At 40.9% G+C, this 14,141-nt stretch overlaps 1 protein-coding gene across 1 annotated transcript in view; it reads left to right on the top strand.

Annotated features, from left to right (window-relative positions):
* RASGEF1B (RasGEF domain family member 1B) overlaps positions 1–13,817 on the top strand; it is a 37,300-nt gene extending 23,483 nt beyond the window's left edge. The window contains exons 8-14 of the mRNA XM_026509881.4: positions 62–164; positions 1,631–1,710; positions 3,031–3,126; positions 7,084–7,179; positions 7,529–7,652; positions 9,068–9,140; positions 12,430–13,817. Of these exons, the coding sequence (XP_026365666.1) occupies positions 62–164; positions 1,631–1,710; positions 3,031–3,126; positions 7,084–7,179; positions 7,529–7,652; positions 9,068–9,140; positions 12,430–12,454 (597 nt within the window). The 3' untranslated portion in view covers positions 12,455–13,817. The remainder of the gene's footprint in view (positions 1–61; positions 165–1,630; positions 1,711–3,030; positions 3,127–7,083; positions 7,180–7,528; positions 7,653–9,067; positions 9,141–12,429) is intronic.
* Positions 13,818–14,141: the final 324 nt, after the last annotated feature.

The following is a 14,141-nucleotide window of genomic DNA, read 5'->3' as shown; positions in this document are numbered from 1 at the left end:
ATCTGTTGGGTCTACGTGTTGGATCACTGCCCTGTTTTTGTTCTCCCCCTTTTCTGTAAAGCCTGTAAAGAAGAAGCACCGTGCAAGAATGATCGAGTATTTCATTGACGTAGCTCGGGAGTGTTTTAACATTGGCAACTTCAATTCCCTGATGGCGATAATCTGTGAGTGTTTTCTGGAAGATACGTGTCCTTTTTTTGTCTAGGTCCTATGAAATGTGTCTACTAAAAATTTATACGTCGTACAGTTTTATTAATGAAACTCTACTTTTTAATCCTGAATTGTTTTAGAATGTTCAGAATGTGTTAAATGTCAACGTCGTACAAGTGCGTATGCTCTTTTTGACGTGTGTGAGAATTCATGGAATACATCCCGTCAGTTTGTCCTCATCTGAATATTTATCGATAGACGCTCGTAAGTGAGAGAGTTGTGTAAACGAAGGGTTGTAAAAAGTGTTTGGGCAGCCTGTGTGTCAAGCATTAGAGAAATGCATGACCCGAGACTACATCGTATGATTCTATCAGTACGGCCCGGAGGGTGGCCTGAGAAACTGGAACATGTTCGGACTGTCCATGCTCCTAGTACTTTCCACCTGCAGCATCTTATTACCGCGGTGTGCAAACTGTGCTCCTCCTTTGTGTCGTGGGGATTTTAATACCAGTGACTGTGTTTCTTTCCATTCATCCTGTAAACATAGTGCATGGGGTCATGCCACAATTATTGATAGTGACTCTTTCATTTAAAAATACCCTAATCTATAGGATAAATCATATGTTTATCCTGCACATTGTAGGTATTCAGTAAATAGTTGAATATTTACCTGACCCTTTAGTGTCAGAGTCAATTGGAAGTCGGAGAATCCACCAAATGTGTAATTCAGTGCTTTTGATCCTGATAACTCCCCCCTCTTACCAATTCTGTTTTCCATTTACTTTTTGACATAATTTTCCTTGTTTTCTCCCTAAAAATACTCACCAAATTTCAGCTCTTTGTCTGGTTTACTTCTTGAATATAGGGAACAGAAAGATCATTTAAATCAGGGACCTGAAAGTCCGTGGTCTGGGTAACAGAAGATTACTTCATTTTCCCCCGTATACCATTAAGAAAATGTCAAGACCAGCCATGTCATGGGAGAAAGTATTTGTAATACATTATAGCTGAAAAAGAACTTGTATCCAGACTCTATAAAGGACCCTATGAATCAATAATAAGAAGACAAATAACCCAATGAAAAATGGCAGATTCTTAGATATGTCACAAAATTTTGCTTTCATATACTTACTGTTATATTATAGATAATAAGCATATGAAAATATGTTCCATTAATTAGTCATCAGAGAAATACAAATTAAAATCACCATGTAAAACCATTTCACACACTGGAATGACTGAAATTAAAAGGACTGGGTGAACCGAATATTGGTGAGGGCGAGGAACAAGAGGAATTCTCACATATTATTGGTGGGACTATGAAATGGTATTTCTACTGTGGAAAACTGGCAGGTTTTTTATTAAGTCAACTTACTTACACTTAATAATGAACACTTTTTTGGAGGATCACTTCAAGTGACTTTTCTTATTTGTCTGTTTCCGCTTGTTCTCCCCCCGCAACTCCATTTTAAATGGGAAGCCGGCATGAACATGAGCCCAGTGTCTCGACTGAAAAAAACATGGGCCAAAGTGAAGACCGCGAAGTTTGATGTTCTCGAGGTATGTGAAGCTGATGCCTCGCTGTTAACACTGTACACCCAGGAAGTGGGATTCTGCCGCGTGAGTTTGCCTCTAGATCAGGGAGTACTACAGAGAAGAAAGCCCATCTACCCTTCCAGACGTAGGGAATGGAAGGGGGTTAGAACTGGCGGAGGGGAGAATAAGCCAGGTTGTAGACCGGCCCTCTCATAGGCAGAGGTGTCCATTTTGAGGAGAACCGACTGAAGAAATGGTGACCTGTCAGTTACATCCCATCATGGCCCGGACGGAATTTGGATCCTGAACCGTTAGGAGTGCTGCTTCAGAGCGGGCCCCGTAACTTCATTTATTTACAGCGCCCCAGGGGAAAGGTTCCCGTCCCTGTAGAAATACCCGTTCGCCATCCTTTCAGCAAATTTAGCTAACCTGTGCAAAAGCTCTTCCAGTATAATTCTGAGGATAGTAAGAATTGTACATAAAGGCATTTGTGTTTGGGTCATATTAATGTCATTGTCACCTTGGCAGGTTGGTACTTTGAATCAATGGTCTTGGGAGATAATAAAAAAAATGTTCTTTCCTAAGTTTTCCTCTAAATTGGGAAGTATCATTGGATATATTGCATTGTGCTTTTATTCGTATTGTCTAATAAATGCCTTTTCCTTCTTATAAGATAATATCCTTCAATTAATTGTGAATGATTTGTTAACAAATGCAAAGAACGAGTTCACCGCAAAGGGTTGGATCACTGTGCACGGCCAACCATCAGCTGATCCATTACCATTCAAACGAAACCTGGAAATGGCTTCTTATGCTGGTGTTTATTCTTCGTTATCTATTTTAAGTCTAATCTCCACAGTGAACCTGGAAAGAATTTGGTCTAGGTTTGACATTACTGAAGCTGACGTCAGCTTATTTAAATGAACCAAACCTCAGCAAAGAAACCGTTTGTGTTCTGATGTGTTTTATGCCTACACGTGTGTGTGTGTGTGTATATGAGAGGGATAAATCCTATCCTTAATGAGTTCTCTCACCTATTGCAATTCTTAAAAAAGATCTATTTATTTTAGAGAGAAAGAGAGAGATAACGGGAGTAGGGAGGGGCAGAGGGAGAGAGAAATCCAAGCAGACTCCACACTGAGCATGGAGCCCTACACAGGGCTTGATCTCATGACCCTGAGGTCGGGGCCTGAGCTGAAACCAAGAGCCAGGCACTTAACCAACTATGCTACCCAGGCACCCATCGCCTATTGCAATTTTTTACGTAGGGTTAAAAGTATGATCTTGCAAACTTTCTGCCGGTGAGAAGTAAATGATTAATAGTCTTCTCTCTTTTGTGGACAGCATCAGATGGACCCTTCAAGTAATTTCTACAATTACCGAACAGCTCTTCGTGGGGCAGCACAAAGGTCTTTAACGGCTCACAGCAGCAGAGAGAAGGTATGTGCCGAAAGGAGTTGTACTCACGGTAGAGCTGCCGTGTGTTGCAGTGAAATGCAACGTGAACTCCCGCCCCGAGCTGCTTTAACCTGTTCCCATCTAAGAGAGAAGTTGATGTACATGGAAATGTTTATGCTTTGCCACACAGAGAAGGGGAATGCTAAAGGAAGGTACTGTGTTATTATCCATTATAAATGGATATTACTATGTTATTGCATTATTTAAATGATCATTTTCTAATATGTCTTAGTTGTTTTTCAAGCAATAAATTAAGTCTTATGTTAAGATGACTGATAGATAACATTAGAGTAATTTGGTTTAATTGAAAATAGACATTTCAGCTCTGCACAAGGTAGCTGATTTAGTGTAACCTTTTTTCTTAAAAGAATTAGCTTACCTCCCATGGTTAAGTCATTTATTTTCAGAAAGTAGGTTAGTTGCTGTCGCATTAGGCCTGCTGTTTTAATTGGATATATGGGTAGCAGAAAAAGTATAGGGATGATATCTGAGAAATTAATGGTCCTTACTCTATCTACTGTTCCCTGAAACAGTTTAATACTACCCTGGATCTATCATACCCTCGACTCTGAGGGTCCTTTCTTGGCCCATGTCAGTGGCCTATTTCCTTAGGTAGAAAGGAAAAGTCATTTCGATGTTTAAGGATCATGATATTTGCAAAGTAAATACCTGGTTATGGTAAATGGGCTGATGAAGTTGTTTGATGAAAGTTACGTTTTGCTTAGATTCTATCCATCTTTTAAACTGTATCTTCAACAAATTTTTAGAAATGAGGGTAAAAAACGTTTCAGGGCATCTGAATCCCTTCCACAAAAAAGCTTCAGCCTCAGTGATCTGTAATAAAAACAAACACAAAAAGAAATGCCACCTTTTGAAAATGTTTAATTGGTTCTCAACAAAATCCAAAATATCAGTGCTGATAACATTTGAGAGACACTGTGAATACATTTTTTTTTTTTTAAATAAAGAGACAAGGTCAGAGAGGAGATGAAGCAGGGAAAACTGTCTCACATTAGCCTGACAGAGAGTACAAGCTCTTAGGTTTTACTTGCCCAAATCTCAGCATCCCTGTGACAAGACTGAGAAAAAAATTGAATCAGAAGTTTCTTCAGCTTCAGGAAATCAGCACATGGGGGGCTGTCTGCACCCTCTCATTCCCCCTCCCAGCTGGATGCCAGGCTCCGTCTGCGGGACCCTCCAGGAGAGCCAGGAGGCTGTGGAATCCTGTCTCTAGCAGGGAGCTGGAGTCCTGGCCAAAGTCATTCTGAAGTCCAGCCCCCCAGAAAAACTGTACTTGTGGGACTCTAATAGCTCTTTCCAGAACACAGTCCAAAGTATTTACCCTTTCACATCATTTAATAAATTCTGTCCGCTTTAGTTCTGTTGCCCTTTTAAACCAGTTCTGTGTGAGCATATGAATTGTACTCTTGAGTTCATAAAACAAATGAAATCACCACCATAAAAAAAAATGCCATTGCTTTTTCACAATTGGTCTCAAAGGCTATGAATGAAAACATTTCTGGGTAAAACGCATCTTTTATTCAGGAGAGTTGGGGTTTATTTTTCCTTTTTTTGAAGTGAGAAGAAACTCTCTTTATTCGTAAGTAATTTAAAAATCTTTCTAGCAACATGGTTCGGGGTAATAGCATCTTTAATATTCTTTCAAATTGTAAGTTTATGTGGCCAAGGTGGCACATCTCTAGGTCCCATATCATAGAACAAATCAATTCTGTCTTCCACATAGAGGCCCTTAAATGATCTTTAAATAGCTATTTTTCCTATGGGTGCTCATGCCTCCAGGTTTTTAACCATTCCTCATGTGATTCCATGGATTTAAATCCTTTTACCGTTCCATTTATGTTCATGGGAACTCGTTCCTGCTCAACAGCATTCATTTCTAGGTATGAAACGGATAATGCCTCCAGGTGTATTTGCCAAGTCTCTGAATGAAGAATATTTTGAAAGAGGGGTGCCTGGCTGGCTCAGTTGGCGAAGCATGCATGGGACTCTTGATCTCAGGGTCGTGGGTTCGAGCTCCATGTTGGGGGTAGAGATTCCTTAAATAAAATTTAAAAAAATATTTTGAAAGGGAATTAGAAAACATTATTACTTGAGAAGTTCTCCCATTAAAGACATCATTGGCAGGATCTCCCAGAAACCAGGCTTTTACTCCCTCCTATCGGTAACCCATACATCTACCTTAGTGCCTGGAAATCCAAAGTCCTTATAATCTCCTGATTTTTATTATGTTAGGTTTGTTGTAGGGGCTGCAGATATGAAGAGAACTATCAATGAGTAAATTAGAAGTTGAAGAGCCTGTGAGACTTCTTTCTGGCATGTGGGCATAAGGAACGGAACAGTGAAGGGAGATTACGTATATTTCTATATTGTGTGGCTCCCGGGCTATCCTAAAACAGGTGGTGGGCCTGGGCTGGTTTGCGGGCCACCATTTGTAGACTCGTGGCTTGTACTGCCAATAACTGTGGGGCCGCATCTTAAGCCAAGGTCCAACAGAGTCCAAAACCCAAGCTTCCCCATCAGAGGTGGTCTTCCAAAGAAGTGGGGTCCGGGGTGTGCTTTTTCATTGTTACAATGGCTGTTCAGTCCTAAAATAACAGAGGATTAGCCAGTAATATTTGAAGGGGAAGGTAATGAGGGGATCTTTACTGATTCAGCCTGAGAGACTTGCACAGACAATGGCAAATGATTACAAGTGCACTCAGAGACGCCGTCAAAGCTGCAGGTCCACTTCGGCCATTACAGCCGCCAAGGACATAAAAAATAACCAAAGCTTGTGTTTTTTGAATGACTTTCGGGGGAAATCTGAGTTGATCTCTTGAAGTGAAAATGGAGACTTCATATTTTTGCGTATGAGCCCAAATGTATGTTTTCCAGGGCTCCCATCCATTTAGTGTAGACGTACTCCATGAGTCATAGGCTTAGGGAAACTTCAAAAACCTGCTCTTGGGTAAACAGCAGAGGCCCACAACTTGTGTTTGGAGCACGGTTCACACTGTAGCAAATTTAGAATCTTCAAAAACTTGTTGGCATTTGAGAAAAGGTGGAGTTACCATGTCTGAGCTTTGTTCTTTGTTTGTTATGGGCTCGGTAGGATTTAGGATAGTTTCTTAGAGATTATTATTGTAGGTTAATTAATTAAATACCATCTCATCAAATCAAAGACCCGAGGCAGGCGAGTCTTACTCGAGGTTTAGTTCTTCAAACAGCCATTAATCCTAATTTACACATTTATATTCCTCCTCCACTTGGACACACCTCACAACATACTGTGCAAGGTACTGCCTAGGTGATTTCCCATGAGAACAGGTGCCTACGTGTTCTGTCTTATGAAGGCCAGGTTTACCCAATAGGAAGTTGCCAGCGACTATTACCTAAGACCCTGAGCTCTCACGTTATCTTGAGCAAGGGTAAAATGTCCATCTAAAAAGAAATTCATCTAAAATGTAGACGTCTAAATGATACAGCAGTACAGATTTCTAGCAGAGAGATGGGTCACATATCTTACAATCTTGGTACCTGCAGCGACAGGTGTTCTATTAATAGTTTGCTCTAATTAAGGGATCGCTAAATGAAAAGCAAGAGTTCTTTTATCTCTTCTTCCATTGATTAGAGCTGGAACTTTTTGATTTATGATACACTGTTGCAGTGGGGAAGACGGCAAAAGCTACATGAAGCCACCCACCTCCTAATGCTTGTTGTCTTTGCTGGGGTTTGGTTATTAATAGCATTTGCATCTGTAGCAAAATTATGCAAGGGAGAAAACTGCTGTCACGGGTGGTGAACAAAACACTGTGTCTTAATTCATCATAGCCTATTACATAAGCCAGCACTACTGTCGCTCATGCATTTCTTGTATTGTTTGATGAGAGGCTGAATATCTATTTGCCCAAGCAAACCCAAGTCTTTTCTTTTCTCTAGATTGTGATACCGTTCTTCAGTCTTTTAATCAAAGATATTTACTTCCTCAATGAGGGCTGTGCCAACCGCCTTCCAAATGGCCACGTCAACTTTGAGGTAAGGGTGTAGGCCACAGAATCTGAGCACGGAGAGGGGTCAGCCTCTCCAACGTTCCATTTGGGGCCAGGCAGCCTACGCAGATTCTGAAGTTCTAGAACCCAGTTTTCTCTTTGTTGTTTTGTAAGAAAATAACACTACTGAGTAGAATAAATTAGCTGCAACATTATTATTGATTATTATCTGGAGGTATGTGAGTAAATGTTTACCTGTTCCTCACAAATACCTATAGCTAGTTTTTATTAAATTAAGAAAATTATGTAGTTCAGTTGATTCGAAGCCAGAGGAAAAGATTAAATGGAATGCTCATGATTTTTTATGACCGCTTTTCAATTTTCTTTTTTCTTAGAAATTTTGGGAACTGGCCAAACAAGTGAGTGAATTCATGACGTGGAAACAGGTAGAGTGTCCATTTGAGAGGGACCGGAAGATCTTGCAATATCTACTCACGGTGCCAGTCTTCAGTGAAGATGGTGAGCAAGCCTAGCAGCTGGGGCTGCCCCCAGCATCCCCAAACCCTGCAATTAGGAAATGGGTGCAAACGTGCCTGCCGTCTGGTTCCTCATGTAACATCAGGCCTGTCTTCTGACCTGGTCCAGCTTAAGAGTTTTCTGTTGCACAGGAAACCGTATGGTTTATCCCTAAAATATTTGCCAGGCACTCACTCTTCACTCATCAACAGATTGTTTCTGTATTTAAACATTCTTTTTATTTTTAATTTAATTCTATTATTATTATTTTTTAAGATTTTATATATTTGACACAGAGAGAGAGCGAACACAAGCAGGGGGATTAGGAGAGGGAGAAGCAGGCTTCCCGCTGATCAGGGAGCCCGATGCAGGGCTCGATCCCAGGACCCTGGGATCATGACCAGAGCCGGAGGCAGCTGCTTAACTGACTGAGCCACCCAGGTGCCCCTAAACATTCTTTATAATACTAGAGCTGCAGAGTTTTTGGCACAAATGGAAAGGTTTTGAAGGACTTTATCCCCCCATGTTTGGACTTGTTTCATTGGAGAAAAACGGTGTTTTGTTTGTGGTATGTTGATACTAAAAGTAATTTGAAAAAACAAAAATTTAAAAAAAAAGAAACCAGTTAGTTGCTACCTGCTGCTATTTGAAAAAGTAGTGGAAAATCTTCACCTGTTAAAACATTAAGGAATTTGAGGCAGAAACAGTGATTTTACTGAAAAAAATTGATGAGAAGAGAGTTAAAGTTTGTAAAAGACTTAGGGATTTATTCTTTTGATCTTTTATATCCTAATATTCTAGAAATCAAAGGTATTATTAACAGTTTCTCATAGCAGATTGATAGTGTTTTTGATAATGACTGAAGTGCATTTTGCATTAATATTACCCGTTCCAGAGGGGACTTGATTGCTATTAACCTCTACAAATAGGATTAATAGCAAGCTTTTAAATCTTTGAATGAGATTCTTTTTGATTTAAAAATAAAGAAAAAATATTAGAAAAATGAAAAAGTGGCCTGGAAAATCTGGCTTTTTTAGTAGGAAAGGTTTTTTAAAAATCAAAGCTACCAGGAAAGGATCCCCGCCCCCCTTTCATCCCCTTCTTCAAAAGAACATAAATGTGAGCGTGTGATAGCATCATGTGGCTTGCATTTGTAAGCTGTTTCTCCTCATAAACTGTCATTTAATTAAGTGCCTTTTTGGCCTAGAGGCCCGTGGGTTTTTGTTGAGATGGTCAATCCGGCAAAGTAATATTCTGTGTTCTTAATGAAACTATGATGCTTCTCCATTATAATTGAATATGTTAAAGCGTTTTGCTTTAGGGTTTAGCTCACGTTAAATTAGGAGATGGATGGTGGTGGGTAATACAGCAGGAGAAGGCCTCAGTGTTCACGCATTCTTACTTTTGGTTGATTGTAGCGCTCTACCTGGCTTCCTATGAGAGTGAAGGACCTGAAAATCATATAGAGAAGGACAGATGGAAGTCCTTAAGGTGAGTCTCTGTGCTTCTCATTGCTGTGAACCTCCATAGGCCATGTTGGACTTACTTGAGGAAAGCCACTGCTTTCTGTAGCAAGTCCCTTTCTGTGTGTTCCGAGTCCTCTCTGCTCCTTATCGCTTGTCACCTGAATCTTTGTGGCTGCGAATCCTCATTGCCATCATCGAGTTTTATCGCCTTTCACTTTTTTATACTGTCAGATATACAGTGACTCTGCTTTCCTTTCTTTCTCACATTACTTTATGGTGTAAGGAACTGAGGTTATCCCATAGTATGTGTGGTGGAAAGAGCACTGACTCATTCTCATCAACTAAAAGATAACAAGTTCAGACTCTATTTCTGAATAGTTCTAACACTAAAATTTTATTTGACCTGAGATAAAAGAGACCCAAGTACCAGTTGGTTCAGTAAATCTGAGTGTGTCGCTGTTTTAGCAGCTGGATCTTGGTCTCCGTTTTATTTTGAGAGAAAGAGGAAGTTGGGACTTTATTTATCTTTTAAAGATTTACTTATTTGAGAGGTGGGGAGGGGTAGAGGGAGAAAGAGAGAGAGAGAGTCCCAAGCAGACGCCCTCCTGAGCGCAGAGCCTGATGCAGGGCTTGATCTCAGGACCCTGAGATCATGACCTGAGCAGAAATCAAGAGTTGGATGCTCAACGGACTGAGCCACCCAGGTGCCCCCGAAGTTGGGACTTTAAACATAATCGAGAATCTATTCAAATTAAAGAGTTGTGTTATTCTATTGGTATTTTCAAAAAAATAAGGATAGGTAAATAGGTAAATGTATATTTTAACCATCTGAGATATTTTAATAGCTAAAATAGCCCAGGATAAAGTAATCGTATAATCAAAATTGCTCTATTTGTATCTCCACTAAGAGACTCTGGGAACATGTGCCTTTTGGTACCAGGGTGGACAAACACATTTCTCTTCTTCGTAAAGTCATTTAGGAGTCTTCATTATACTTGATATTGGGCTACGTTTCATGAACCAGGGTATCTTAGGTATATTTGGTTTTGTGTGATTTCATTTGTTTCAAGGGAAAATTTAGATTTTCTGTGTACCTCTCAGTGATGAGGGATGAGGTACAGAGGCAACAGAATTATTATCCTTAGAACGCATCATGGTGAGAGGGAAAGGATCAGAGATGTTTCTTTTATCCCGGACACAAGCGTAAAGAAGGTGTGGCCAACACCTGGAATCAAGGGACTGTAACAGGCTTGCTGGGCGGGTGCTCAGATCTACTTTTATGAAATTGTGTGCCTGTCAGTGGCATATTTATATTAAAATTTCGTATTACTCTGTTGGGTTAAAGGATATTTACGGCACTCTTCAGTGTTATTCGCCTGTAAAACGTGATCCTCAGCGTCCACACCTTGCTGGATAAGAGCTTAGGAATGACTCCTTGTTGTTGTTCTTTTTAGGTGAACTTTGCTTTCCGTGTTTCTCCTCTTTTTAATTCCCTTTCTATTTTTTTGTGAGAGCATTAAGTTGATATGGCCCCTGAGGATAGCTTATTAACTTTTGTGACTTTTATAGGATTTTTAAAGAACTAGTAGGCAGGTAAATTGGCTGTACTTAAATGATACCTGGTATCGGCATTGCCTGTGAAATCCAGACACATTAAATAGTCCAAGCCTCCCATGTACTTCTTTTCCAGGCTTTTCTGATTGTTATTCTTTTATGCCATATTCCTAGTGGTGAGTAGGGCTTGTAAAGTCAAAGAGTTGATAGTAAAAACTAAAGACCTAATTACACAATCTCTTCCCATATCTGTAGATACCATACACACAATATACAACAACAGTTAACATTCGACTGGTTGAAATGTGACCAGAGAATTTAGTTGAGAATTTAGAAATATGGAGTGAAAACGAGAGTGCCCTGTACTGGCTTAAATTCAGACACAAATCTATGAATCTGTCTGCAGTTGTGCTCCACTCAAAAGTGTTCAGTAATAACGCCTCTGATAAGCATTCATTGAGGGGCCAGCCCCAGCACAAATAGAGAGAATGGTATACGGGGAAATATGTATATAAACACTGTGAAGATCTACTCTTGGTAGAACAGACTATTTTTCTACATGAAAATTGTTTTTAAGGAGCCTTGAAGAACAAACTCTTGTTTGAGGCTGGGTGTGAGCTCTGCACTCTGCCCTTTCCCCCTCCTGTGTAATCTCAAGGCCCCGCTCCAATGCCTCCCCCTCCCTGACCTGTATCTCCCCAGAAGGGGTCGAAGGCAGTCGTCTTCTCCTGTTACAAGCCAACTGGTCGCTCTGTAGTGCATTGCTTCTTATCCCTACTACAGCGTAAGCCCGTGGCGGGCAAGCGTGGGGTCTTTCCTTCCCACTGCGGCACTGGGCACTTGCTCCTGCCATACTGGGGAATGACATTGCGTTCCTGTAGGTGTTGGCCACATCATAGCAACGACCGAGAGGATAAAGCAGAGAAAATAGGCTATGATCGTTTGCAAAGCTACATGTGTTAAGTGGATACAAAGACTAATTATTCTAGAATGATAGTACCTACCTGAAACGTGTATTACATTAACTTTGAAGGCAATTAGATAATTTCCCATAGACGCTTTTCTTGCTGGCCCTAGCCTCGTCGTTCAGACACTTGGGCTCAGCAGTGGCAGTGACACATACACCTCTGAGGGTAGACACCTTTCTTGTCACTGGCTATTTAAATGCTCTCAATGGGCACTGGAATGTGAAGATGCTTCTATTTACTGAGTAAGCTCATCTGTGATAAGACCAGTGCAGATGTAAAAGCTTTTCATAATTAATGACTTTTGTTTGTCTTTTTGTTTTTGGTTTAATATAAAGCCAGTCAAAATAAAGATTTACCTATGAACAAAGCTTTTGCCACCTCCATTAATAAATATTTATTTGAAGTGACTGGGAGTCACTAGTACAAAAACTGGGACGTCAATGCTTAACATTTTTTTCCTTCTTTTTTTTTTTTTTTTTTTTAGAGAGTGAGAGAGCATGCATGGGGAGGTGGGGGCAGAGGGAGAGAGAGAGAATCTCAAGCAGACTCCCCTCTGAGCGGGGAGCCCCACGCGGAGCTGGATCTCACAACGCTGAGATCATGACCTGAGCCAAAATCACGAGTGGGAAGTTTAACCTACTGAGCCACCCAGGCGCCCTTCTTCCTCTTTTTAACTCTGTGTGATCAACCTTGAAGCCTAGGAGAGGTGAAGCTAGTGTTAGGCAAGACATTTTAATCCGAACTGAAATCATCGGCCGCATTCGTCCTCTTGCCGTCTTCTTTATTCCTCAGGTCCAGCCTCTTAGGCAGAGTGTAAGGAGTGGGATGCTGACCATCGCTGCTGCTGCTGCTGCGTCACGTGGATCGCCGAGGGGCTGGCCTTTGTGTTTTGGCGTCCAGTCCTACAAACTATCCTGCTAAGTCCCCGCAAGCAAGCTGGCTCAAGAGCAGATGGGGAACTTATTTCCCACAGCTGACGGATCGACTCGGATTTCGGGAGACTGAAATGTTCACTGAAGACACTTGAGCAAGAATCCTCCACCGATCCGGCTCTGCACGTGATTCATCTTCTGGAATTTCCATGTGAATCACAGCTCTGCACTCGGATGGAGCTTTCTTTTGTGTGCGTGTGTTGTTTTTTTGTTTTTTTTTTTATTTGGTTGAACATTTGCTGCTAATGGGACTTGCCCAGCTGAGTGCTGGCTCTTAGGAAGCCCATGTTTCTTTGTTAACTTAAATGAAAAAGGGAGAGGAGGGAGGGGAGACAAACTTCCATGTAGATCCCAACTTCAGCTCCACGGTATTGCCAGGAGGGGTAAGACTGGTTCAATGCTGACTCTGGACTTTGTTTCCCCTTTAGTGTGTACTGTGTTTTGAATTCCTCTCCTCCCTCTTCCTGCAAGATTTTGAGTTGGCTGCTGGTTAGCAAACTCCTTTTTACCCATATAAGTTATTTAATATAATGAAGCTCAACACTGTGGTAGGAAAATAGCCACTAGGAAAAAAAAAAAAGCAGAGTTTGTCGTTGGACTGCTTAACGTTCTAGAAGGACTTTTTGTTTTCTCTGCCCTTCTGAGCTGTTTACAACTGACCACTGTGTTCTACAGATGTATTTTTCAGTAGTTTTTTTGTTACTTAGTTTTCCATCATGCCTATTTTTTTCCTCTTGTAAATTTAAATGATCTGATTTTAAGGGTCTTGGAAAAAAACCCATGGCCTAATTACAATTTAATTTTTTGAACAGACTGTTATTTTTCATTATGTTTGGGAGTCTGTTGGTGACTAAACATGTGAACAAAGAATAAATTGGAAAAGTTAACCCCCCCCCACCCTCCACTGCAGCAGGGAACGAAAACAAATGAAAAACATCTTGCTGTTAATGCAAAGGTTGATCTAATTGTGAAATAGTTCACCTTGTTACACATCTCAATAAGTCTGTAGTTGCTCTGCAAACAGCCGCTATATTTATTTACTCTAGGAGAAACTGTAGAGTAGTAAACCGTGCTAATGAAAAAAAACAAAGCATCATGTTCAAAACAGAGATGTATTTGAGAACTTACTGACATGGTTTCCAGAAACAGAGCCTGTGTGTGTATGCTGCACGTCGTCTCAGCAGACCGGAAATGTCTCCAAGTTGTCCCTTTACAACCCTCAATATATTTTACACTCTGCGGCCAGGAGCTGTGGCGTCTCTCTTTACTTGCATGGATGGGGTTGTTGGGGGGGGGGGTTGTTGTCAAAGCAACTCAACTCAAGTGACTGGCTAGGAGTGTGTCTGTCCTTGAGGAAGTGGCCTTGAGGAGAATGTGTGTGGACACTTATTTTCTAAAAATGGATCAGAGCAAGCATTTAATAAATAGCACTTGCCAGGCACTTTCCAAGTGTTTAGCATGGATCACCATCCCCACTTTTTAGGTGTGGGAACGGGCATATTAATAATAGTAATAATAGGGGCGCCTGGGAGGCACAGCAGTTAAGCGTCTGCCTTTGGCTCAGGGCGTGAT

This window comes from Ursus arctos, unplaced genomic scaffold (assembly GCF_023065955.2).
Source record: "Ursus arctos isolate Adak ecotype North America unplaced genomic scaffold, UrsArc2.0 scaffold_9, whole genome shotgun sequence".
Lineage (NCBI taxonomy): Eukaryota > Metazoa > Chordata > Mammalia > Carnivora > Ursidae > Ursus > Ursus arctos.
This window is presented reverse-complemented; position numbering and strand designations above follow the sequence as displayed.